We start from the raw sequence: 24,430 nt of genomic DNA, 5'->3' as shown, positions 1-24,430 counted from the left end.
ATATACCCTTTGTACAGTTGGATACATTTTAAGTGTCACGAAAGTAGCAAAAAAATGTAGTGTTCAATTCTTTTTTTTTTTTAGTTGCAAAGATACCTTTTCACGGTTTCTTGCCCCAAGTTGCATGTAGTTGGGAACAACCCTAACAAAAATTACTGTCATGGAGCATATGAAAAAAGTATGAAAAGTGTCAATCGATTAAATAGAACATGTAACAAATAATCGATCGTAAAATTTGAGCACCCAAATTATCTGTACGTTAGATTCGATCAATGAAACACTTAAGATATCAAATGCATGAAAGAATTTTCGAATAAAATTTGATGGATATAGCCCCGCGGGAAAAACCGCAAACAGACCAGACACAACTATCTATTTGCAAACAATTTATTAAAAAAGTGAACACGAAATAGTTGTACAAAAGTTTGAGTGGGTTGAAAATTTGATACAAAATTCGCTTTTTTGTGTGATTAATTAAATCTTATAGCATATTTCGGTTTAGATATAATTCAATCTAACGACCATTTTATGTAATCTATTCACTACATACAGTAACAATGATAAAGTCAACAAACAATGGATTTTCGTATTTCAATTTTCTTCATGTCATTCTTTAAATTCCTTGCTCTATTCCGTCAAACTTTTCCTTTGCATGACCGGCAGCCATTGACGCAAGACGTTTTCATACTCTTCCACTTATCGGGGTGACGTCTGAAGTAAAACGCTGATCCACCAATTACAATCACTATGATGATACACGTGACCACTATCCCAGCTATAGCTGCTTTGTCAGGCATGGTGCGAGCCACATAGATCCCTCCTGAAAATGGTCAAAATAAGATTTTTTCCGTCAGGAAATATTTACAATTAATCACTACAGCTTTATGGCAATCAAAGACAATTCTTACGGTATCAGTCGCACAAAATGATCTCCCCCACACCTAAAACTGGTTTTAATGCAGCTACCTTGAATAACCCGATGACGGTCTAGCACCAATCGTAATATCTTGGAAAAAAAAAGTTTAATAATCCAAACGCGCCACTGAGAGGGTGATTCGAGTCTACGAGTTTCTACGTGCAAACACCTTCTAGAAACGTTTGTTGCCAAATCAGTAATTTCCTAGCCGCGTCACTGAAATTATCAATCATTAAATCTTCACTTTCAAAGGAGATAAAGACCGACTGCCGAATTTCTTAACAACACTGGAGAAGATGCAATACTGCCAAAGGCATTATTGTGATTTTCGGTGTGAGAAAAATGAACACATGCATAATTACCTTTATCAGTTTTCACAGTGGCGAAGCCATCCGAAACAGAAGAATCCACTTTGAACCAAGTTTTCAAGTCCATGTCCTCCGAGGAGCGATAAAATTGTATTGTGGACGCCGCGCTGGAGTCCACATTCATTCCAATCTGAAACTTCTTGTCTGTCTCTAACGTCTGTGGGTTCACAACTAAAAAGTCGCTGGCGTACCCATGGCCAATTCCCATCCTACCTCCTTTGTCATCGATCATTTTCTGGCCATCCTCCGCGGACATTAGCTCCAAGCTGATGGACTGTAGCTGCGGTAGAGACTCCGATTCAAATTTCACGAACTGGCCACTTAAAGAATAAAAATACCAAAAAAAAAAGTAAATAAATAAATAAAAATAAATAAATAAATAAGAGTGGTGTTGCGTCACAAATTAAATAACAGCAAGTGAAACGCGGACATTTTTCCAGTTGTGTCACGCTTTCTAAATCTTAAGGCTAAGGGGCTGGCAGCGCAAACATTCACGTGCACGCCAACATGGCGAAATAAAAATACGTCATCTTCAGACGTCAATGAAAATTGCTGGCTCAGTTTGTTCCCGGGGGGGACTAGAACTCAACTACTACTTAATACCCCGCGACGACTAATTAATAATTAGATTATGAGCTCGAGATTTCTATGAGGTGATAGTTGATGAGGCCGAAGCAACAATCTAATTGTTTTAGTATTGTTTTAGTAGAATTCTTTGGCTCAGCCAATCAGATTACAGCATTTGTATTAGTATACTAGTAGAATTCTACTAAACGACGTCATTAGTTTCTCATGCGCAAAATTGAGCAGCATTTTAATTTCCAATGCGCGTTCTCCGAGACCAAATTAACGTAAACCACCTACTAACGTTTTTGGTACTCACCCATTAAAAGAAAGAGTTCCGCCATTTCTGCCGATCTTCCTGGAAATCCGCTCGGTATTTGAAATGATAAGCCTGCCTTTCTGACTGCGATTGGAGAAGTTATTGTTTCTGGTACTCATGTAGTGATACGTTCCAATCCCGGTTACTTTTTTGGGTCCCAGGTCGAAGTATGTGCCAGCGTCATCAAGTTCTGACATTTCGCCACCATACTGCCCTGTTGATTCAAAAGGTGTGAACCACGGAATCAATCACGGCTTATGGCGGGAAAATGTCGACAAAGAGCCAATCAGAACTCGTAGCAACAATAACGCGGAGGGCATGCGCGGGGAAAGTTGTTTATGCCAACCAATTCAAAACGAGTTTTCGTCTTGCATCTGATTGGCGAAGAATTCAACATCTCCTCCCTGATTGGTCAAAGCAGGTTGGTTGTTGTCTGAAAACTTTTAATAGAGCCCAGCAAATTAAGGAATGGGTAAACAATTTGCGTAAAATAAACTGCTCACAGAGCTGTTTTGAACTCGCAAGGAGTTCTGCGAAAAGCGAGCGAAAGGCAATCAGTGTATGCTTTAAGTTCCGCTTAGTTAATGTAAAATCGTTGAGCCATTACTTACTGTTATCCAGCAATGCCAGGTTATGCAAACTATTCCTTTCCAGTCCTAAAAAGTTAGTACCGTCCAGAAGTGACGGGTAATTCCTGCCCCATTCATTGCTCTTCAAAAGCACCACGTTTGATCGGTCAGTACCGGCTTTTCCTTGGCCATCGTTAATATTTGGATTTGTGTTTGAACCGGTCCATCTGGAGATGAGAGAAATATTGGATCAATATTGGTACTAACATTGAGCAACATAGTTTGTACTAATAACGATGTTGATGTAACAGTGGCCATAAATATCGCGTAACAGTGATATAAAACAATGTTGCCAACATTTGCGGATACAAGCGGCAAAACTTCGATTGATAAACATTCAATAATTGTGTACATTAAGTCGATATTGATGTCAATATAAATTAACTGCTAGGGGTAAAAAAAAATCCAGTGGGGAGGAGAAACACTTTTAACTGCCCTTACCTGAGTTAAGTGCGCCTGAAAACCCAGTTAAACTATGAGAAAGACTTTCCTTTTAATTATTGTTCACAGGGTTCGTACCCTTTTTCAGAAACAAATTTCCAGGACTTTTCCAGGACTTTTCCTGGACTCAGATTGATTTTTCCAGGACTCTAAAAATTCACATTAACCCTTTCACTCCCATTATTTTAATTTTAATTCTCCTTACTGTCTGCCATACATTTCATGTTTTTTTTACTTGACTTTAACAGATTTCCAGAACTTTCCAGGACCACTAGCCCTTTTCCAGGACTTTCCAGTCCTGGAAAATGCCACAATAAAATTCCAGGACTTTCCAGGTTTTCCAGGACCCGTGCGAGCCCTGTGTTCAATGTAGACTACAAAACAATCTCAAATTTTCTTAGCGTTCGGAGCGCGACCTCAGGTTATCCTGGTTTCTGTAGCATGAAGCGGCTACGAGACGGTATTTCTACTGCCCCTGGACGGAATGCTGGTCCATCGCAGGTCACTCCCCCGCAATTTGTTAGGTTTCCCCCACAATTCACCAGTGTCCATTAATACTCCTGGGTGGAGAGAGGCACTGTGAGAGTCAAGTGTCTTGTCCAAGAACACAACACAGTGTCCCCAGCCAGGGCTGGAACCCGGACCGCTCGATCCGGAGACGAGCGCACTAACCATGAGGCCAACGCGCCTCCCTAAACTTACTGGAAATGTATGTAGTCACCATCCTTGACGAACATGGAGTTAGGTACAAAGTCGTACTCCACACCCGGGTACACTTGAACGATGTTACCACGCTTTCCACGAACATTCAGATTGTGGACCTTGACACCCTGCAGGTCGGATGGTCGAGAGCGAACTGCAAAGGTGTGGGATCTAAAGAAATGAAATCAAAATTGACTTAAATGCACACTAAAAAAGAAAACGTGACGCATATCAAGAGAAAGATGTTGTTGTTGTTATTGTTAAGGCAGCGTCCACACTTGTTACGCCGGAGAAATTTGAAAACGCAGCTTTGTTTCTACGGCTAGGCCTACCGTCCACACTAGTCTGTCACGAAAACGAAGATTTTAATTTCGAAAACGCTCTTCACACCGGTGGAATTTAAAAACGCAGGCTTTGCGTTTCCGTGTGGAAGAAAAACTTTTTGAAAACGAAGCTTTTCGAAAACGATGACGTCACGATGATCACGTGATTTCCCTGCCCGAGGTTTCCTCAAACACAAATCCAAAATGACCGGTGATTGCCGCGTTTTTAAATTTCTCCGGCGTAGTGTGGACCGAAAACATTTAATGCGTATCCGGAAAGAAACGTCCGTTTCGAAATTCTTCCGGCGTAGTGTGGACGAGGCTTAAGTCAACATGGGAGAATTTGAAACTCAGCTTTACATATTAAGTTGTAATGTTCTGAATTCTCCCAAACTTTCTTGAGTGTTTACATCACTGGCAACAAGAAGAATTCGTTTTTTGTTTCTTTTTTTAATTAGCATACATTCAGTGCGTTCCATTTAGTATATTCGAAATTTTTGAACCTGATTTAATTTGCAAAACTTTCATCACTGTTTACTCGTTGACAGTCCACCAAGAGGTTTTACGAGCCACTAGTTTTTAACAAGCTATACTTTACGCCTTTAATCTCTAGTTGAACTTACCTATCTTGAAAAACACGCCCATACTGGTTAGTATTAATTGCCAGCCTGAGTTTAAGATCAAAAGATGGAAACAGTTTGACTTGAGGGTTTTGTTTGTAGACATAACCTCTCTGAGTAGCTACAGTGCTGTTCATGCCGTATTTTTCTCCAATGTCCAGCTTGGATTGTTTTAAGCCGTTCATGGAGCTATTAACTGAGGAATCCCAACCGTCATAATCACCGGTGGAAATGTTGTATCTATAAGAAAATCCGTTAAATATACGAGTTAGCAAGGCAAATGTTCTCGACGTAAAAGTTATCAAAGGAATTAATCTAAAGCTACACACTTTAAGACTACCAAAATAAATAATAGTGTATTCCACAGAGGTTATCCTAGCAGCCAACCGAGAAGTTCTTATGACCAAAGCGAGGTACTTCAATGTATAAATCCCAAGGGCGGGTCAAAGATGGGGGGAGGCATACCCCCTATAATCGGACATTACCTCATTCGTAAGACACAATTTTCGTGGTTCAAATCGGGTAAAGTCCAGTTGTAAGTATTGGCATAGCCTCCCTTTCCGTTGCCAAGGTGATTGTCACGTGACCAGTCGGATTCCCGGCATTCTGGAGGGGGAAGGTCATGTGATGGAAACTTCTTCCAGGTAGCATTCTTTGCCTTTGAGAATCAGACAAATATAAAACGGTTATTTTTCACTTTATGCAGTTTGTGTCTTTTACCGTCAGTATTTCACAGATTGACGGCCAGAGGATCTAAACTTAGCGTATACGTAGCGGCTTTGGTTTAGTTTCAAGAAAATGGTGAATGATAGCTCTAGGTTGTTTAGAGAAGAACACGTCTTTTTTCTGTTTTTTTTTTTCCTTTTTTTTTTTAATGTCAACAATGCCACAACTCACGAAAATACATTTTACTACTCTCTGTTTATTGTAGCATTTTATTCGAAGATGTATTGAATTACCTTGCATTCCTCTTCATTGTTTGGTATTTTATAATTCCTCCATTTCATTTTCGTCAGGTACTCTTTGGACAATTCACAGCCCCAGCGTTCTTTCACATTCTGGCTTTCCGATTGGTACATATCACACTTGGAAATATCATTGGTTAACACGGCAATGTCCTTCCATGGGGTGGGGTGCCAGTATGGGTAATAATCTCTCTCCTCTGGACATTCATAGCCACACCTTGTTCCTCCTGGATTTTGTCTTGTGGAAATGGCCGACTCTTTTTTTAGTTTCTAAAAAAATGAGGAAAGTACCTAGGTTAGAAAAGGCTAAAGTAAAGCCTAATAAACGTAAAACCTATACTTCTGATGCCAGGTTTCCCCTACATGGGATGCTGATACAACGTGTGGCAAACCGGAAACACTGCCCAAAAACAAACTTTCTCCCTTCAAGTGTAATTTGTCCCACTCCTCAAATTTCGCCTCTTCTCCCTTCCCAATAATGCAACCATGTAACAGCGGTGCCAAAGCCCGTTTCCACAGAGTGGAGGTGGCTATTGACGAAAAAGGTGTTTCTTTTATCAAGGGAAGTACAGATCTTGGTTCGAAAATGCCAGATTTACAAAAATGTCTTAACACTTTTGTTCCTGATTGTAGATACATGTGCTCCTGGGTGGAAAGAGGTACTGTGAGCCATTAATCTTTTATTACCTGATCAGCAGCAAACAGCCCTTTGTTTCTGTTTCTGTATTTACAATCCATGTAGTAATCATAGTCCTCATGCATTCCAAATCTGTCAAAATATAAAATTCAATTATAATTATTATGATCAAAAGGACATAGCAACTATTGTGATCAGAACTAATGTGACTTTCACCTGATAACTACCAAAAAAAGGAACTTTAGCATTATAAGCATGCAATGCGTGCAGAAGGGTTTGATTCCAGAAGAAACTAGAGCTACTTAGCTGTAATTCTATGCACGCATTGCAGACCTAAAATTTTATGCATTTCTTTTAACTTGTGGTTCAATATATACTGAGTGAATTTAAAAGTTACATTACCTAACATCGTTGTTGCAGTCATAATTCTTACACAAGGCTGGATTATCTGGAATGGTTCTAGAAAAGAAATGTAAAAAATGTCACTGAGTTCTAAAGAAAAAAGAGAGAGAGAAGTCTGTTCGAAAAGCAGTCAGGGCCTTACTGTGTTGTGATTCCATTTCGTACATTATCACCGCACATGTACTGTAAAATCATGTCACAGTGGTTGTTTGGGTCTGCACAAGAATGTTGATTTGTCCTGTTATGAAAATCAATAAAACAGAGGTTAATACAAATTACAACATTTAGATCAGGGACAAAAGAGAGGCGTCATAAAGCACCCTATACTTGTCTTACCAGGTCAGAGGGTACACCTAGTAATTTGTATCATGAAGCAACAAGGACTATTGATACCCACTTCCACCCTCCCTTAGGTAAGGTGTTTGTCCATCATGAACAAAGGCTCTTCCCCTCCACCCAAGTAGTTTTGTCAGCTTGGCCTTACAACTTAAAGGGGAATAGCCTTCCCACTAAGGGAGTAAGAGAGAACAGTGAGGATAGCGCATTTTGCCCTGGGAACAACAAAATGTTCCTGGTCAGGGTTCACCCTCACACCTTGAGGCCCTATTAGGAGTTTTCGGGATACAGAATATTTACAAGATAAAGCATTCGTGCCATATTTAAATCAGGTAACACTGGATATCAAGTAGGAAAATCAGTAAATTTTGCAACTGGAATTAAAAATTAACAGTATGTAGGATACTCAATCCCCCCTCCCCAACCCCCCTCCCGATGGAGCCTTGATCTTCTTATCTAGAGTTGTGTGCACTAACCAATCATGCCACTGTAACTCTATCTGAGACAATTGATTATAAAAGAATCAACATTTGAAGATGATCAACAATCTATCCATCTCAATTAACTTACCACTCAATAGACAAGACTGAACTTTCATAATAATACAGCTTTCCAACATTGTAGCCACCACGATTGTTGTTCTGAGAGTCAAACAGTCTGTGCAGAAAACAGGTCTAAATGTCAGGATGTAAGCAATTTTCCAGTCAAGAGGTCTTTTTTAAAGCTGTGTATATGTACCCTGGCATTGCTAACAGAAATTACTTAGGATTGAAAAATAATAAAAAGCAGCAAATAAAGAAATAAATGGCAATTTATACATAGTAACACTTGTCAGAATTAGCACCTAGTACCTGTTTGCATTGTTTCGCTCTCTTCGAGCTTCATCAAGTCGGTTGTTGCATCCCCTGAATGAATTCAATCAATCCAAATATCAGTTCAAATTGAAACAGAAGTACCAATTACATTAAGTCCCTGATCAGATCAGAGAGACAGACAATGCATGGTTGTTAGCGCAGGCACTATTATTGGCACCAGTTTCCAGACCAAATCTTGTTGTGGACTGGACACTAGTTCTTCAGAGGTTTTAAAATCTCCCAGCATTTTGTCAAGTTTTTACAATACCATTTCCCAACCGTTCAGAAAAAAAAAAAAAACAATTAAGTTTTCACATCGATCATTAGCTATTTGACCGACAGTTTAATTAATATCAAAACGTGTTCTCGAAAGAACGAAACCGAGAAAAAAGGAACGAAAAGTATGCGAAGTTTGCTCACAGTTAACAACTCAGTTCCGAAATTCTTCACGTCACGTATACAACAACTTCATGATCGGAAGATCAATAAAATAATGCAGATTTTCTTCAAGAGTTTGGAACTTTTGGCTTATATCAAAAGGTTGCAAGAGAGAATAAATGAAATAATATATTATACGTCCAAGTCAATCAGTGACTAAGTTAACTTTTATTTTAATCTTGTACATAAGGTGTAAATTTAACGTGGTTTTGACAAAGGTAGGTTTGAAATTGAAAGAGTTAGCCGGAAAAACATCACATTATTTATTAATTAACTTGATTACACGCTATCGACAAAATATGACATGATTTCTTTACTCTAGCTTTGTTAGGTTTGAAGTGGGTCGATATGTACATAAACTTGGAAAACTCATCAATGACCGTCCCAAATTAAATTGAGATTTTGCACAACATTATTCCCAAAATGAAGGAACTGTAAAGCTAACTTACCTAGGATTGTGTAAGTAGATATCTGCTGTAACTACACTCCACAGAAACGACAACAAAAGAAGAGAATTCATCTTTCTAAGCTCGTGCACTAAGCTGGGCTGCGATATCACGGTCGGCTTTGCAGCAGAGGAACATTTCGAAATCACTTGTTTGCAGCTCATGATAATAATACCATATATGGGCATCATTCCGGGATATGACATCATTACTAAACTGGGGGTGTTCCGTGACGCGCGAAAAAGAGAGATCTGATATTGATTTCTTTTGCACTTAAAAAGAAACTTTGCCATTACTTTTTCATTGTATCTGTAGAGCAAACTGTGCGTTATGGAAGGTCAATGAAAAGTGGAGAAATGGGTTTGATGGCAGTGACGATTCAGCTGTCACGCAATCCATTGAAATGTTGTCATGCCGTCAAAATGGCGCGCGAGACACTTCGTTCAGTTTACTTGAGTGACAATTCATATTTCAAAATGGCGGGGAAGAGTCCGTGAGGGTAATGCAGATATTATCTTGATCTTCATTTTCTAGGTAAATAATCCTTTTAATCTTGGTTGTTGAAGTGTCGAAAAACATATACAAACTGCTAGAGAGGCTAAGATCCGAAGGCGTTAATATATGAAATTTATGCATCGGCTACGCTCTCACTGGGTGCAAGAAGAGTGAGCTAAGCAGAGCTAAGTAAGTTTACTTCTAATTATTAGAGTGTTTTTATTGGTTTTGTGTCCACTTTATCCTGCATTTATCCCTATATTTGAAGACTCGTTTTTACGGAAGTGTGCAAAAATGCTGACAAGTGCTATACTAGTCTGAAAGGATTTCTTAATTAGATTTTAATATTAATTTGATATTTGAGCTTACATCACCTCGTACTGTTACACTCTTTTATTTATTTATTTATTCATTTATCTATTTATTTAATTATTTAATTATTTTGTTATTTTTTTATATTATCAAGGTCTGTTATGGTTATTGTATGAAGACTGTTAACAATGATCAGACTCCTTGGCAGTTTGAACAATATGCAAGTCAGATGATAAAGGAAAAGCCGGTCCCATTTCACATTTCCCTCCTGGTGAGAACACAAAGTGCCTTTGCTAATATAACTATTGAGGTAGTTTCATGAAATTTCCGTACCCACCCCAATATAGGAAGGACACCGCAACATCTTAGGGAGGGTAGAAGGGATTAAAAGCCAGAAGTTCAAAGAGGGGTGGAGAAGGGTTTAAAACCAATGCAAACCCTCCATACCAGGGTGCATTCTGCAAGACTTCCATATATGCCAAGGCTTTTTAAATTCCACACCACGTGCCTGGCAGGTGGTCAAAGTCCCACGTCTAAGAATACTGTTTTAAAATCGCCAACCCAACGCAGGTAGGAAAATTTGGTTCAAATCAATCATAAGATGTCCATTATTGGCCAGTATACATGGAGGATAAATAGAAGTTAAGAAGCCATAGTTATCACACCAATTTGCCTTGTGTAGTTAAGCATTTAAATATGCCAGCACCAGCAAATATAAATGTGCATGCTGCTATGAGCCAATTTAACTCCTACTGTATGCTGGTATGCCACAAAATCTTGAAAGGTCAGGCCAAAGATCTTCAGCGTAACCAAGGTACACTGAATGCACCCTGGTTTCCATATCATGAGAGGGGTTGGAATGTATGTATCGTATAGAACAAGAAGTCAAACACTATCCAATGCAGTTAAAGTCAAAAAAGCAACTTGGTTTGGTAAACAAACACATCTGGACCAAAAAAAAATTGTTTATTTTTTATTGCAGTTGATTTTCAAATCTAATCAAACACAGTGAAACAATCTTAAAATTGTCGTCAATTTACCAAGTGTTTCAATAACAGCTGTCCATATCACATACAAATCATAAACTGATGGGACAAGACCTACTAGAAAACTAAACTGTCTTGTCTCTGTCACACTGGTGTATTTAACATATCATAATACCTACATGTACATTCGATGTATAATAATTATACAATAACTGTTGATCTGTTTTTACAGGCAGGAGGGGTTGCTGGAACTGCAGTTGATGTGATCTTGTTTCCATTTGACACTCTCAAGACAAGGCTGCAGTCAGCGGAGGGTTTTGCTAAAGCAGGTGGATTCAGAGGGATCTACTCAGGAATCGCTTCTGCTGCCAGTGGGTCTGCTCCTTCTGGTATGAAATAGCCTTCATGACAAGTGTTGTGTAGTCATTTAGGACATATTATCTTTACTGACTGAGACAGAGAAGTACTCCCTTTCATGTCACATGCCTAATCTGCTTTATTCATCATAATCATTCTCTATATCCAGTACAATTCTACTTTCACACAGGGCTAGTACTTTTACATCATGCAGTAGTTTCACAATATTGCAGTAACGAGTGATCGGCATAATAGCATAGTGATGTTGCTATGGTAATCAATATGCTACAGCAAGTACTAAGTCAGGGGGATTCTGGCAAAATTTCTCCCCCTCCCCCTAAGAGGTACTAATTCTAAAGCAACACATTAACTGACACAGACATTTTTCGGCTCAATACTCTAAAAGTTGCCACAAAAGCTACTGCTGTGAAACCTTTTGAAGCCGAACACCATAAGAGATACCAAGTCCACTTTTTTGACCCCTAAAAGGTACAACGAGTACCCCATCCCTGTTATATTTGAGCCCAGTCCCCAACTGTGGTAACTGTGTTGTGTTCTTGTGCAAGAAACTTGTCTGTCGCATTATGTCTCTCTCCTGCACCCAGGAGTATAAATAAGTACTGGCAAATTTAATGCTGAGGGCAATGCTGTAAATTATGGACTAGCATCTTATCCAGAGGGTGTAGGAAGGTTGTTTCATGCTATAGTAACTAGCACAAGCTCTAGACCAGCAGTATTGGACATTTGGCCTGATACAGACATTAGGTTTTGAAATAATTATAATTACATTGTTTAACAGTAGTTGTGTACTACTTTAATTACATTTAACTTATGGTATGTTTATTTCTTTCCTTTAGCTGCTACATTTTTTTGCTCCTATGAACTGACTAAAAATTTACTCAAACCACGCACATCGTCCACAATGTTTCCATTTGTCCACATGTTTGCTGCAACTGTTGGTGAAGTAGTAAGTTTTTTCGTTGATATTTTCTTCTGCAACTAGATCAATGACACAGGCATTTTTAAGAACTTACTTCATTTCTGTTGTTAAATGTTAAATTTTCCCTCTTAGGATATAGAGTTTGACCAAACCAGTTATTTCTGTAGCATCATAAGCAAAAGGGCTACAGTGCATGCTTGGTACGTTGATGGCTTATAATATTTGATGCAACAGAAAAGAATGCATTACTTGTGTTTGTCAGGTGTCACTAGCTGTGAGAAATCCTTTTGAGGTGGTGAAACAGCGAGCGCAAGCATACACCCACATGAACAGCCTGCAAGCACTGAGGTACACCCTTGTTCAAGAGGTACTTAACAGTTATACACTAGAACTAGCAAAATCTATAGTTCCAGAAAATAAAGAAAAATGTAAAAGGTCTCACACAATCGTAGAAGTGCTCGATGCAAATACATGCTGAGCGGAATACTATAATTAAAGATAGAGACTGTACGGACAATTACTTGAGTTTCACGCATGAAGCGATCATCAGACATAGTTCCAGAAAATATCTATACCTCCCAAATGAAAGGGATTTTTTTTAACCCCCACCCCTCTGGAAATTCCAATGAATCCTCATGCATTTCTTTATTTTTTTGGTGTTACAGTCTCCCCTCCACCCACCCCACAGAAGGGAGTATAGATATTGTCTGGAACAACACATTACGAGTGAGCTAATCCAGACTAACCAGTTGAGTAACTATAATAATTATTGTTCAAAGCAGAAAACGTTTTTCTCAGATATGGCTTTGGAGTATAGGTTAGTGAGCAAGGGGTCAGTTTCAGGTCAAGGTTCATAGTTCAGTTTGTTTGTTGCCATCTGCCTTTGCCTGACCATCCTCACCTACCCACCCTTCGAGTGTTCTTCAAAGTCATCTGAAGTTTCAAATATATTATATTTCATATATTCACTTTTATTGTTCACCATCTACGGGTGTATTACAAACTGACAAATTATGTGACCAGCTCCCAGTGTGCTTGATAACTCAGTTGGTAGAGCACTGCACTGGTATCACAGATGTCATGGGTTCAAATCAAGCTTTAATTTTACAACTTCCTAAGTTGTGTATAACTGTGATGATCAATCATGCATGTCCTCAAGTTGTGTGTGAGATCAAGTGACATTTGATAAAATAAATGGTGAATTTATTAATAGCAAATATTAAAATGTAGCAAATAAGTGGATCCCTGTATTTGAAATAACCAACCCTCACCCAACTGGACACTGTAGAATGAATTGTTGTGTGCATGAATAAAACGGCAAATTTGTATGATTGTATTCTTTCTTGTTGAATTTTATTTGTTCATTTTGTAGGGTGTTCAAGGTTTGTACAGGGGCTACTGGAACACGCTATTGAGAGAGGTACCTTACTGTTGACCTGTTGGCCCACCTCTTGCTTTTTCTGCTGTACATATTAGAGAGAATTACAGGCATTAATTAGTACTGTGTAGTAAATTAATATAAATATTAATTATATGTACTATTTTAATGTCAGATACCATTTGCATTACTGCAGTATCCGCTGTGGGAATTGTTTAAGGTAACAGCCATGACATTTGATCACTGACTGACTATTGTATGTAATGAGTGTATCCTGTCAACTGATATGAAGTTCATTCCTAGATGCCCATTCTATTTAAACATTTAAGTCACAGTATTCAATTAGTTTAGCTTCAACTTTTTTGACCACTTTTGTGGAGAAAAAAATCATTATTAAACATTCTTACCTTGAAAGTGTTTTGGAATTATTTCACAAGTGTTGTCATAGTGTAAGACATTAAATGAAAACAAGTAAGCTGCATGAATTCTATTGGGTGACTGAGAGTGTAATTTTGATGTATGATTTTCATTTTTTATAGAGTGTATGGTCATGGGAACAAGGCCACCCCGTTTGGGCGTGGCAATCAAGTATTTGCGGAGCAGTATCAGGTAAGTTCCACCATCAAATTATCACCTGACAATCATCATCATCGTCATGGTCTTCGTCATCGTCATCATCATCATCATCATCATCATCATCAAAATCATCAAGCTTCAGCTATGATGTACTAGCATGAAAGTCATTCTCACTAGCCCCCCAAAAGTTCATCTCCTACTAACAGAGTTCCTCTGAAGTTTAAATTTCCTCTATCAATGGTTTTCCTATAAAACCTCACTTTCCCATAAGTTATGGACATCTAATTCACTACCCCAACTGAAAAAACTGCTAGCCACTGGCTTTCGGCCAGGACTGTCTTTGTACACTGACAATGAGCCGGGAACATGCTTGAGCAACTGTACCTAAGAAATTGAAGGTCAGCGCATCTTGTAACACACGTCATGTTCTCCTTAACATGAAGGTGTGCCTTTTAGACTTAATAATATTCCGTCATTGTGGTTTCAGGTGGATTTGCCGCTGCTGTGACAACTCCTTTAGATGTTGCTAAAACCAGAGTCATGCTTGCACCGGTATTGACATATTAATCTAATTGAAAAAAAAAATGTTTATGCACTATTAAAACATTCCCAGTACCACAAGCCTGAAGTGCATGTGAAGGGATGAAGATCTACAGGTCCCCATCTGTGCAGATATTGCACTTTGCACGCATACGTATGATGCTGGGTTTTACCTAGTGATTTAGAGATGTTTAGAGGATGACACAAACGAAAGGAAAGAAATTAGTAATAGAAATGTAACCAAAAACTCGTGAATTCTTTCTAATAGAAAGTCTTCAACTTTACGCTTTACCCTTGCTTCGATTTTTCCATCTTTAGGAGTTTTTTTAAATGTTCTCTAGAAGACCTTAAACTTTTTACATTTGTAGCAAATGCAAAGCGACTTGCGGCCATGTACATGTATGGTACAGTAAATGAATGGCAGACAACTAAAAACAAATACTTGGCATTTGCCTCCATGAGGGAAACAGATATGATGCTTACAGCTGTAGTTAATGACCCTAGAAGAATTACGGAGATCACAAATATCATTTGTTGTTGCTTTTTCAACAGAAAGGATCCTTGTACACTCAGTCAAGTGTTATCCAAGTAATAATGATAATTAAAGCTCAGGAGGGCATAGCAGGGTAAGAGAATTCATAGATGATATACTGATGAGGGAGCATCATAGGCCTGCAGTGCGTGCAGAGAGCTAGATAATAAAGCTCTGAGGAGATAATATTGTACATTTTATGATCTATCTTTACCTAATTGGGTCGATCTAAGATATCTAGACATACCGACCCTTCACATATCTTGATTCAATAATTGACTGACTGACTGTCTGATTGACTGACTGTCTGATTGACTGACTGTCTGATTGACTGACTGACTGACTGACTGACTGTCTGATTGCTATATTGACTGACTGACCGACGGACCGACTATCTGATTGCTATTTTGATTAATACTGACTGACCGACTGACTGTCTGATTGCTATTTTGATGAACTGACTGACTGACTGATTGCTATTTTGATTGACTGACTGACTGTCTGATTGCTATTTGATTGACTGACCAAACAACCAAACGACTGACTGTCTGATTGTTATCTGACTGATTGACTGACTGACCAAACGACTGACTTTCTGATTGCTATTTTGATTGACTGACTGTCTGTTTGATTGCTATTTTGATTGACTGATTCATTGATTGATTGATTGGCTTTTCATCTTTACAGTTTGTTTTCAGGAGTGACCATGAGGACAGTGTGGATTTCTCTGGGAGGCGCAGTTTTTTTTGGATTTTATGAAAAAGCTAAAAATGTCCTACAAGATAAGCTAGGGCATTGACTGCTTATTTTTTTACGTTTCTCCGATGTAGTATTACACAGTGAATAAAATTGTTGATTGGTTAATAAATACATGACGCTGCTTGTCATTATATTATTTCCCTTGTAATATTTAGTCTAAATAATGAAAGCCCGATGTTTTACTTGTTGACTGTTACGAGTTACTAAAATGAACGTGCGCATGTGTAGGTACAAAACTTCGTAACGTGCCAGTCGACATGTGACTTTGTCGCGTGCCAGCGCTTGCGATGTGTTGCGTTAACTTTGATCACATGAAGATAAAATTTGCACGAGAGCTGACGCACTGGTATGCGACCCTACGTTAGTTGTTATTTGTTTTGTGATTTCAAGCTGTGGAAACATTGCGATCGCGTTATTTCACACGGGTAGCAAGCCGGAGCAATTCCAAATAACGGCAAAAGGACCAGTACAATGTCTGTGAATTTAATCAACACTGAGAGTAATGAAACAGACTTGTTTCACTGGACAATACTTCAGTTGCCCTCTTTTATTTTACATTCAACTCTTGTTTTCCAACGACTAACAAGTTTGGGGTGTATACACAAAAGCCACATCTTTGGAAAATACGTATTTATAACTTCTCTTTACACTCTGTAATGTTTTAATCTTACGAGCGAGCCAGGAGCTAATATTTGGTCTTGCACAAAATTGCAAGGAAAGGCTGATGGTTTACCTTTATTCTATTGGCAAAGTCGTTCCTCCCTTTGAAACTTCTTCGATTTCTTTGAAACCTTTCACACCGCTTTGTATAGAGGTGAAGACGTGCCCTAGGGGGGAGTGAAGGTGGCCCATGGTATCAGTTGGAGGGAGGCACCAGATTATCTGCCACTATACACTAATTTCTACTCTTTGGCCGGTTGCCATGTTCTTTATCACGATTTGAATCTCTCGTACTGTTCCGTGAACTCAATTCTCCCCTTGAACGGCTGCCCTGCTGTCTACTCCCATTGAAATCTACACTATTGACACTCTGTTGACTGTTAGCTCGGGCGGTATCATTCTGATCATCCGGAGTGACCGAGCTTCGGTGCGAACTTTGCCTGCTCTCAGTTCTCGTGTCATCAGTGCCGTCAAGTATCGCTAACGCTGGAGGTTTTTCCTCCTCGTGTATCATTTCGTCGCCAGGTCTGATGGAAGAGAGCGCTGACATTACACTTCCCGATACTGTTGTGTTCCTTGATGTAGTTCTTGAGCTGACGTCGATAAGCCTCGCTAATATGTGCTCTGACAAGCCGGCCTGAGGAACAAACATACAGTTCAATGCCTGTTTGAGAGAAGGACTTGGTCTGACTATTATCACTACTTCTTGTGACTCACAAATGTCTTCAAAAGAGACATGTACGGGTTGCAGAATACTCAAGTAGATATGGTTGCCATCGACTACAAAGAAATGCAAAATGTCAGAACTAGTAGCAGCTTCTTCTACTCGTTCATTAAGACTGATAATTTTCAACAAATTTTCCTTCTTCATTAAGGAAAAATATCGTTTGGATCACAGTAACCCAAATGTTTCTTCCAGCCTTCAATGGTATTAAATCATGCGTACATCATCCCTGACTTTTTTTCAAAATGTCAATTTTCCCTGACTCAAAATATAATTCCCTGACTTGAAGAATTGTTTTCTTCCCTGACCTGTAGCGACCCCGCTAGATAGAGGACTAATGATGTTAGGCTAAGTGCTCCACATGAAAGATAACCAATGCCAAAAGGAGACGGTCGTCAAAAGAAAGTCTCCTGAACATAAGCTGCGCATATGCACGATGGAAAAATTCCCGACTCACCTCAGATTCGTCACCAGTCTCTCTGTAGAGGGTTTGAAGTTCGGCCTCGATAGCCAACAATCTGTTCTTCATTTCTCTCATTTCTTTCTCCTCTCGAAGAATCCTCTCTCCCAGTCCTACAAAAACGCAGCAACCAAAAAGCTCGTTTCAAATTCCTTGCAATGAAATTCAGGGTCTGTTCACTCGATTTATGGAATAAAAACGATATGAAATTAAACCAACACAGAAAAACACTCCTCGCAGATTTCTTTAGTAAAATCTCTAGAAATCCAAGCAACACTCAAAATACTACAGTGGTGTTTCGAAGTGTTTCCATTTTCAAGCCTATCAATATTGCAATCTAGTTCCATCCTTTTTCTCCTTAGCAATCGTCACTTCCTAATAGCTTTAGGCATTTTTAAAAGTACTGCCAAACAAAATCGAGCTGTTATATTGTATTTTCTTTTGTTAGAGTATTTTTGAAGCTTGTTGAGTTCATGCCAAAATTAAAGTAACACGACACTTACCTATGGTGTCGACATCTTTCACACTTGACCCATCCTAAATCAGCAAGTCAGAAGTTTTTAAAATGAGAACAAAAAAACCCATACTGTATATTGACAAAACTCGTTATCAGCAACTTATATCTTACGATAAGGTCGCGAAAAGACGCATGGAAAGCAAAAACTAGTCAAAGGTTTTCTGCCTTTGTTCGTCTGGCGTTACAGACCACACACGAGAAAATTGCCGATTGCCAAATTTCACTCACTACTTTTGTTCTGTATGTAACTGAGCAATCAACCAATTTCAGTTAGGGAGCTGGTCGTTACTGGCGAACACTTGTAGTTTGTTAAAAACTAAAACTTTGTACAAAAAAACCAAACAACAACAACTTACTTGTGAGATGTGGTCAAGTTCTCTGTGAGATTTCCAAGATTCTTGACTTGCTAATAAGTCAATCTCTTCTTGGGGAACAAGTTCCTGCAGTTTGCTGTTGGAAAGAGCAAAGTAAGGTTAACACCTACATTCAATAAGACAAGAAGCTGCGTACATTACTTGCAAATTAAATATATTTCGCGGGGACGACGTCCGAAATTAAAACCGTCAGAATTTTTAAGCGTTCGAAATTTTAAGCGTCTGAAATAATTATAGTAAAGTATAAAACCTTTAAGTAGGTCCAAACTCTTAGTTTGCTTCACACCGGGCCTCATGGAGCGAACTCTAGTTGAGAAACTACTTGGCATACGTTTAACGGCTGTAACGGCTTGATAAAATTTGTGCTATTTTCTCGTCGGTGTATTCGTATAACCTTGAGGGTGCAGTAAACCTATCATTTTCACAGATGTTGTTCCAGTGTAATTCGTGTTTGGTAAGCATAAATTTACTTTAATTTATAAGCTATGCTTCAGCGAAGTGTCCAAACTTGTTGTCCGAAATTTGTCCGCCTGAAGGAGATAAATAGTGTTCGAAAATTAAACGGCCAAAATAAAACGTCCGAAATGTTTTGCAAGTAATGTAATCAATGGTATATTCCATTTTTATCCCCCCATTAGCAAACTTCTAGCACTTGATGAAGATCAAACTGAATTTTAAGGCATTGACTGAAAACCCTCCACAGATCTTACCTGTCTATATCGGCGAGTGAAGCGAGTGACTCACTGTCCAGAGTGAAACCCTCACCAGCTGGTAATGATAGTCCTTCAGAGTAAGCATTCTGTAAAGCAAAATGTCATGCAACAATCTTCAACTAAATGTACATTCTAAAAACTGATGCAATTCTTGCTCGTCAGCTTAGCCTGTTAGGGTGCGTTCCTTTGGAGTGATCTGGATCCGGATCAGTGATCCAAAATCATTCGGATCATTGTGCATCAAATGAACCGAGGAACCTGAATACACCATGATCCGAGTGATCTTGGATCACTGATCCTGATCCAGATCACCCCTGCAAATTGACCGAGATAGCTCTATTTATATACTTAATATAATATTGGGTTGAGTGTGTGACGTCATCAGTCATTCCATTTGCATATTTTACGCATTTTTCAAACTTAACTATCTCCGGAACTAATGCAGATATTTGAAAACGGAAAATGGCGTTTTTATTCTTTCATGGAATTCTATGTGATACATCTAAAAAATCAAGGGGTAAAAATTTGATCATAGTACCACTTTAATACTACGCTTATTTGCTGCTCCGTGACTGGTTTAACCACCACTGAATCATTAGAGAGATGCTGGACAAGTGACAGCCTGTTAAATAGTGATTCAATCTGTCAGGTACAAACCTCCACCATCAGTAGATCTGTTTCATCCGACAGAAGCGCTTCTAATCGTTTTTTCTCCGCTTCTGTCATGGGAATCACATTCCCTGCATCGGCTGCCAACTACAACCAAACAAAAAAGATTATTGTTTCCAAGATAGTAAATGTGCGAAAAGAAAACATTCACCACGAGAGATAACAAAAAAGCATTTCGAAAATGGCACAGAAGGGGTATAAATTCCACCTCAATGTTTCGCTTCACAAAGTTCTGTTCTTTTCCTTTGGATTTTGACTGTTTGCTTCCTCTTCTCTTACGCGTTCTCTTTGAACTTTTGCTCTCCACATCATCAATATCTTGTTCTGCCCAGGAATCACAGCTAGAGCTGACACCTGCAGAGGAAGAACATTCATAATAAATTACAATATCTAGAGAGCAAGCCACATTAGCTTTACCTGGTTTTCACGTGGGTCCTCTATCCTGGTCGCACTGGAATTTGCAGATGTTGGTTTTAGTAAAGGGAAGAAAACCAGAGAACCTCGAGAAAAACTTTCGGAGCAAGGCGAGAACCAACAACAAACCGTGAACCCACTGATATGGCACCGGCCAGAATAGAACCTGGGCCACATTGGACATACTTAGACTTTGCATGTGCTACATTGTGCATGCCTAGGATGCTCTCTGTTGAGTTATATATGGGCTGATAAGTGAATATCAACAAGGTCTTACCTCTTTCAGAGGGAGAGGCCATATTCTCTTGTTCATTAGGAATGGGTTGTGTAGCAAACAATGGAGTCACTGGTATAGACTCAACTTCATCTACAATAAACAAGGAAAATAGAAAAAGGTTTCTGTTAGTTTACAAAGCAAATATTACAAATAGTAAGCTTCAAGCATCTCTAGGGACTTACTTGTTTGTGATCTTGTATTAAAATCATAGATGAATTTGTGTCCTTAATGTGACAAAAAAGAATTATTGAGCAAAAAATTACCTGGTAAGTTGTCATCAGTTGGTGGACCAAGAGCGAGGGCATGGCCAACACCCAGTTCTATTTTCCCATGACCCTCTTGTTCTCGCTGCTGATCCAGTTGACTTATTTCTTCTCTCCACTTCTTTTCCAGTTGCCTTCTATGAATTTTGATTTCCTTTTCTTTCTGTTTGATTATAAAAATTGATAGTATACAGTAAGGTGAAGCCTGCATAAAAGCCAAGAGGCCCATCAGGTTAAAGCTTATCTCTTAGAGTTTCCATAACATGAAGCAACTAGGAGTATTTCTACTTCCCCCTGGATGGGATGTTAGTCAATCACAGGGTTACACCAGCATTAAGTTCGCTGCTACCCATTTAATTCAAACACCTGGGTGGAGAGAGGAAATGTGAGAGTAAAGTGTCTTGCCCAAGGACACAACACAATGTCCTCGGCCAGGGCTTGAACCTGGACCGCTTGATGCAGAGTCAAGCGCACTAATCATGAGACCAGTGCAGCGCCACGATGTATACAGTAGATAACAATAAATTTTATAAAATCATATGATATTCATGAGCAAGTCAGTACTATGTATAATAATTTACTTGCAGGCCAAGGGTGACAAGCACCTTATTTCTCATTGGTATATCAAGTGAACAAAAGACGACGATAATAAAGAGCAACAAGAGGATATCATATTTTCTTGGTGTACCATCAAATTCTCAGAACTAACATCAAAAGAAAAGTATGGAGATAAATAAGGATCTAGAAAATATATCTTCAGTTGAGTTTGGTACATTTACTAATAGCAGCTATGTACACTGTTCCAGGGCTGTGCTCTAGAGGCACCCATGTACCACAGGTGACTAACTTTAGCCTTTGGGTGACTGGAAAAACTTACTTTTTTCATATATACTTAAGTACTGGGCACCCAGGATTTTAAGGTTGGGAACCTTTGGGCTCCTAATTTTTCTTAGACTACAGCCTTGGTTACTGAAAAATTACAAAATTATCATTTCCTGGTTCATCAAGGTTTTAAAAGAGTAAACTGCAAAATGAAATTAAACAAGATATAACATGACACTGTAAACAAATTCTAACTCTGAAAGCCATGAGATATTGGAGACAAGAAGAAATTTGACTCCAACTTTAAGATAATATTGACAGATAGTTTACCTTGAGCTTATCAGCAAGAATTGCATCCAGTTTTCTTATTCTCTCAAGTCCTTTTCGTATTTTTGGGTCCAGGGTTGCCTCAGCTGTGCTCTCATCCCGAGACTCCTCATGTTTGACTACATGAGCACTTTTATCAGAAGCACCCATCTCTTCAGTTGGTAAACCAAGAAATATATGAGTTAAATCAGTTTTAGTTATTAGTTACGGCGATCATTGTTTCTTGTAGCCTAGTATGTTTCAGTTGTGTTCAATCAGAGAAATCTGTCAACCAACATGTCAGTAGTACAGAGTTGGCTCAGACTACACAGCAATGTAGCTACATGTAAGGACCTGCTCCTGGTTTGTTCACTGGCTGAAAGAAATTTCACACAAAAACAACGACTTGGGGTAACTTTGGAGGTGCCAGGCCCAGAAAAGCTAGCGCGCTTGTTAATGAGCCAGCTATAATTAGTACTTTCTTTGCTACATCACTGACTATGATTATACTCAGGGGTTTCATTATGGGCCGGGCACCGCGCAAATTGACCGGCTGTGAGGATGATTTTGCCTGGCTGGTTTGACCATCAGGCAGAAAGGTTTTCTTACAAAGAAACTCAGTTCTAATAGTTTTGTCCACCTGTGAAAACCAGTTGTCCTCCTGCTGAAAACGGTAATGAAATCCCTGTATACTGAGTGGATGAAAAATTGCTTTGAATTACCAGAGACTTTGTCCTCTCCTTCATCTATTTCTTCCTCTATGCTTGCATTGCTGTTTGCTGTTGTAGTTCTTTCAAACATGTCTTCTAAAACTACATCATTCTCAACTGGAGAAATAATCTGCAACAAAGGTGAATGAAAGAAATGTTCTGGTGATGCTGAGCCGTTTGGCATTGAGATAAAACCTGGGAAACAGAAAACTGTAACTTTATGTGAAACAACTTCTATGCTAATAGGAGAGTGGGATATTCTATACTAATATTACAGCTTGTTCTTTATGAGTAAAAAATCAATGATCAATCCATTCAGGTATGTATCCTTATTACTATCAAAATCTCAACTTACCGGGTCATCCTCAGAGTCTACGTCTTCATCAAGATTGACTGTGAAGGCTAAAAGTCATTGGACATGAAAGTGTTACAATAGAGTAGTGATTAATATGGAGAGTAAAATCTGCACTCAAAATAGAGTGCTCCATGCTGCCAAAGGTTCTCCCGGCTTTCACATAATACAAACACTTGTTCTTTCAGCATGACTGTGGCATGTTTTTATATGCCATTTATGGTGTAGACATTTTTGTAGACTTCTACCTTTGGCATGAAGCAACTAGCTATAGTCCTGAGTGTAGCTATTTTTCAAGACACCCAGAGGGTCTGAGTTTTTCGGGTCTGAGGTCTGAGTTTTTGAGACACCCAGAGGGTCTGAGTTTTCGAGGCACCTGGAAGGTGAGGGAGCAAGAGCAAGCTACAAGCACAAATGGCACTCAAGGCAAACTGCACATTCTCACACAGCTGGCAAGCAAAACACATACATAAGCCTTGCAAAACCATGTAGAGACCACTGGCCAGCATTGGCTGAACTCAACCTTTGCCTGAATTACGTTTAGCCACATTGAACTTTACCTTCAGGAGGAAGTTCTTCTAGGAATCCTTTCATTTGGCCATGTTTCTGTTGCAATAAAATAAAAATAAAACATGTGCATTAACCTACTGAGTTGTCAGTTGTTGTTTTTTGTTGCATCATAAGGCAAATAAGAAGCAAAAGTCATTTGACGACACTGCAAAAAATCAGGTTATTCCCAACTCTTTCTCTTAGGGGGTAAATTTTGGTCAAGACATGCCCTAGAAAATCATAAAGGCTTACATGAGCTTGTGGCAGCTGCAGATCCCTACTTCTTGTAGTATCACAGCTTGCAGGTCTGCTAATAGACTCCAAACTGGAAAAAAGTATCATCGAGCTAACTGAGAATTGATATATGGTTCATCTAAGTTATCTAATATAATAACTTAACTTTTGATATTAATGCTGCAACTGTTATACACATTTATCTCACTACTTCTACTTCTTACAGATAACATGTCTGATGTGGTAATAGTATTTCAAGACTTAAAATCTAAACTTATCTTATAGGACACCAACCTTCCTTCCGACACGATTTCCATGACAACTTCGTTGTAGATTTAGCCAGCTGAGCAACCCCAGACAGGAGCAAAAACCTTCTCCACAAGACACAAGAATAACATCATAGATTTTCAGTTTAAAGATTATCTCTTATCTACGCGAGAAATAAAGGCAAAACACCTGCATAAAGGTCAAATTTGTGGTAAACAAAATTTACGACTGACAGGTCGCCATGTTGGATTATACGCGCGGCTACCAAGCTATTGCTTTTCAGT

The 24,430-nt window shown here is 38.9% G+C and overlaps 3 protein-coding genes across 5 annotated transcripts; 1 reads left to right on the top strand and 2 right to left on the bottom strand.

Moving 5' to 3' along the window:
* Positions 1-369: 369 nt before the first annotated feature.
* On the bottom strand, positions 370-9,113 carry LOC145460556 (protein DD3-3-like). The gene is made up of 14 exons (XM_081445404.1): positions 8,964-9,113; positions 8,074-8,127; positions 7,793-7,879; positions 7,029-7,124; positions 6,887-6,943; positions 6,535-6,616; positions 5,842-6,117; positions 5,368-5,540; positions 4,886-5,122; positions 3,940-4,110; positions 2,779-2,963; positions 2,168-2,381; positions 1,279-1,604; positions 370-820 (listed from the first exon to the last, which is right to left on the bottom strand). Exons 1-14 carry the CDS (start codon positions 9,032-9,034, stop codon positions 636-638), a joined length of 2,214 nt encoding a protein of 737 aa, XP_081301530.1. The 5' UTR covers positions 9,035-9,113; the 3' UTR covers positions 370-635.
* Positions 9,114-9,422: 309 nt separating this feature from the next.
* On the top strand, positions 9,423-15,962 carry LOC145460578 (mitochondrial S-adenosylmethionine carrier protein-like). Of its 3 annotated transcripts, none has more exons than XM_081445438.1 (11): positions 9,423-9,494; positions 9,922-10,038; positions 10,986-11,142; positions 11,968-12,077; positions 12,313-12,417; positions 13,423-13,470; positions 13,604-13,648; positions 13,968-14,037; positions 14,492-14,556; positions 15,097-15,170; positions 15,764-15,962. In XM_081445438.1, exons 2-11 carry the CDS (start codon positions 9,940-9,942, stop codon positions 15,873-15,875), a joined length of 885 nt encoding a protein of 294 aa, XP_081301564.1. In that variant the 5' UTR covers positions 9,423-9,494; positions 9,922-9,939; the 3' UTR covers positions 15,876-15,962. The 3 variants fall into 3 exon arrangements, with proteins under 3 accessions (XP_081301564.1, XP_081301565.1, XP_081301563.1); XM_081445439.1 differs by having other exon boundaries at positions 9,428-9,644; positions 15,101-15,170; XM_081445437.1 differs by having other exon boundaries at positions 9,434-9,644.
* A 93-nt stretch (positions 15,963-16,055) lies between these two features.
* On the bottom strand, positions 16,056-24,409 carry LOC145460561 (fibrous sheath-interacting protein 1-like). Its single transcript, XM_081445411.1, has 15 exons — positions 24,174-24,409; positions 23,898-23,970; positions 23,657-23,702; positions 23,100-23,146; positions 22,757-22,874; positions 22,059-22,207; positions 20,907-21,069; positions 20,644-20,733; positions 20,161-20,306; positions 19,941-20,039; positions 19,281-19,369; positions 18,553-18,646; positions 18,183-18,216; positions 17,677-17,792; positions 16,056-17,132 (listed from the first exon to the last, which is right to left on the bottom strand). The coding sequence occupies exons 1-15, from the start codon at positions 24,194-24,196 to the stop codon at positions 16,731-16,733; spliced, it is 1,689 nt and encodes a 562-aa protein (XP_081301537.1). The 5' UTR covers positions 24,197-24,409; the 3' UTR covers positions 16,056-16,730.
* Positions 24,410-24,430: the final 21 nt, after the last annotated feature.

The sequence above is a fragment of the Orbicella franksi genome, chromosome 11, assembly GCF_964199315.1.
Source record: "Orbicella franksi chromosome 11, jaOrbFran1.1, whole genome shotgun sequence".
NCBI lineage: Eukaryota > Metazoa > Cnidaria > Anthozoa > Scleractinia > Merulinidae > Orbicella > Orbicella franksi.
This window is presented reverse-complemented; position numbering and strand designations above follow the sequence as displayed.

Excerpts from the sequence above, each read along its gene's own strand:
- LOC145460556 (XM_081445404.1), bottom strand. The coding sequence starts at position 9,034 with ATGAATTCTCTTCTTTTGTTGTCGTTTCTGTGGAGTGTAGTTACAGCA. Across the intron at positions 7,880-8,073 it reads GAGCGAAACAATGCAAACAG|ACTGTTTGACTCTCAGAACA; the intron begins GTACTAGGTGCT and ends TTTTCTGCACAG. Across the intron at positions 4,111-4,885 it reads GGGCGTGTTTTTCAAGATAG|ATCCCACACCTTTGCAGTTC; the intron begins GTAAGTTCAACT and ends TCATTTCTTTAG.
- LOC145460578 (XM_081445438.1), top strand. The coding sequence starts at position 9,940 with ATGAAGACTGTTAACAATGATCAGACTCCTTGGCAGTTTGAACAATAT. Across the intron at positions 10,039-10,985 it reads CATTTCACATTTCCCTCCTG|GCAGGAGGGGTTGCTGGAAC; the intron begins GTGAGAACACAA and ends CTGTTTTTACAG. Across the intron at positions 13,649-13,967 it reads CGCTGTGGGAATTGTTTAAG|AGTGTATGGTCATGGGAACA; the intron begins GTAACAGCCATG and ends CATTTTTTATAG.
- LOC145460561 (XM_081445411.1), bottom strand. The coding sequence starts at position 24,196 with ATGGAAATCGTGTCGGAAGGAAG. Across the intron at positions 23,147-23,656 it reads AGAAGAACTTCCTCCTGAAG|CCTTCACAGTCAATCTTGAT; the intron begins GTAAAGTTCAAT and ends AATGACTTTTAG. Across the intron at positions 22,875-23,099 it reads TAGACTCTGAGGATGACCCG|ATTATTTCTCCAGTTGAGAA; the intron begins GTAAGTTGAGAT and ends CCTTTGTTGCAG.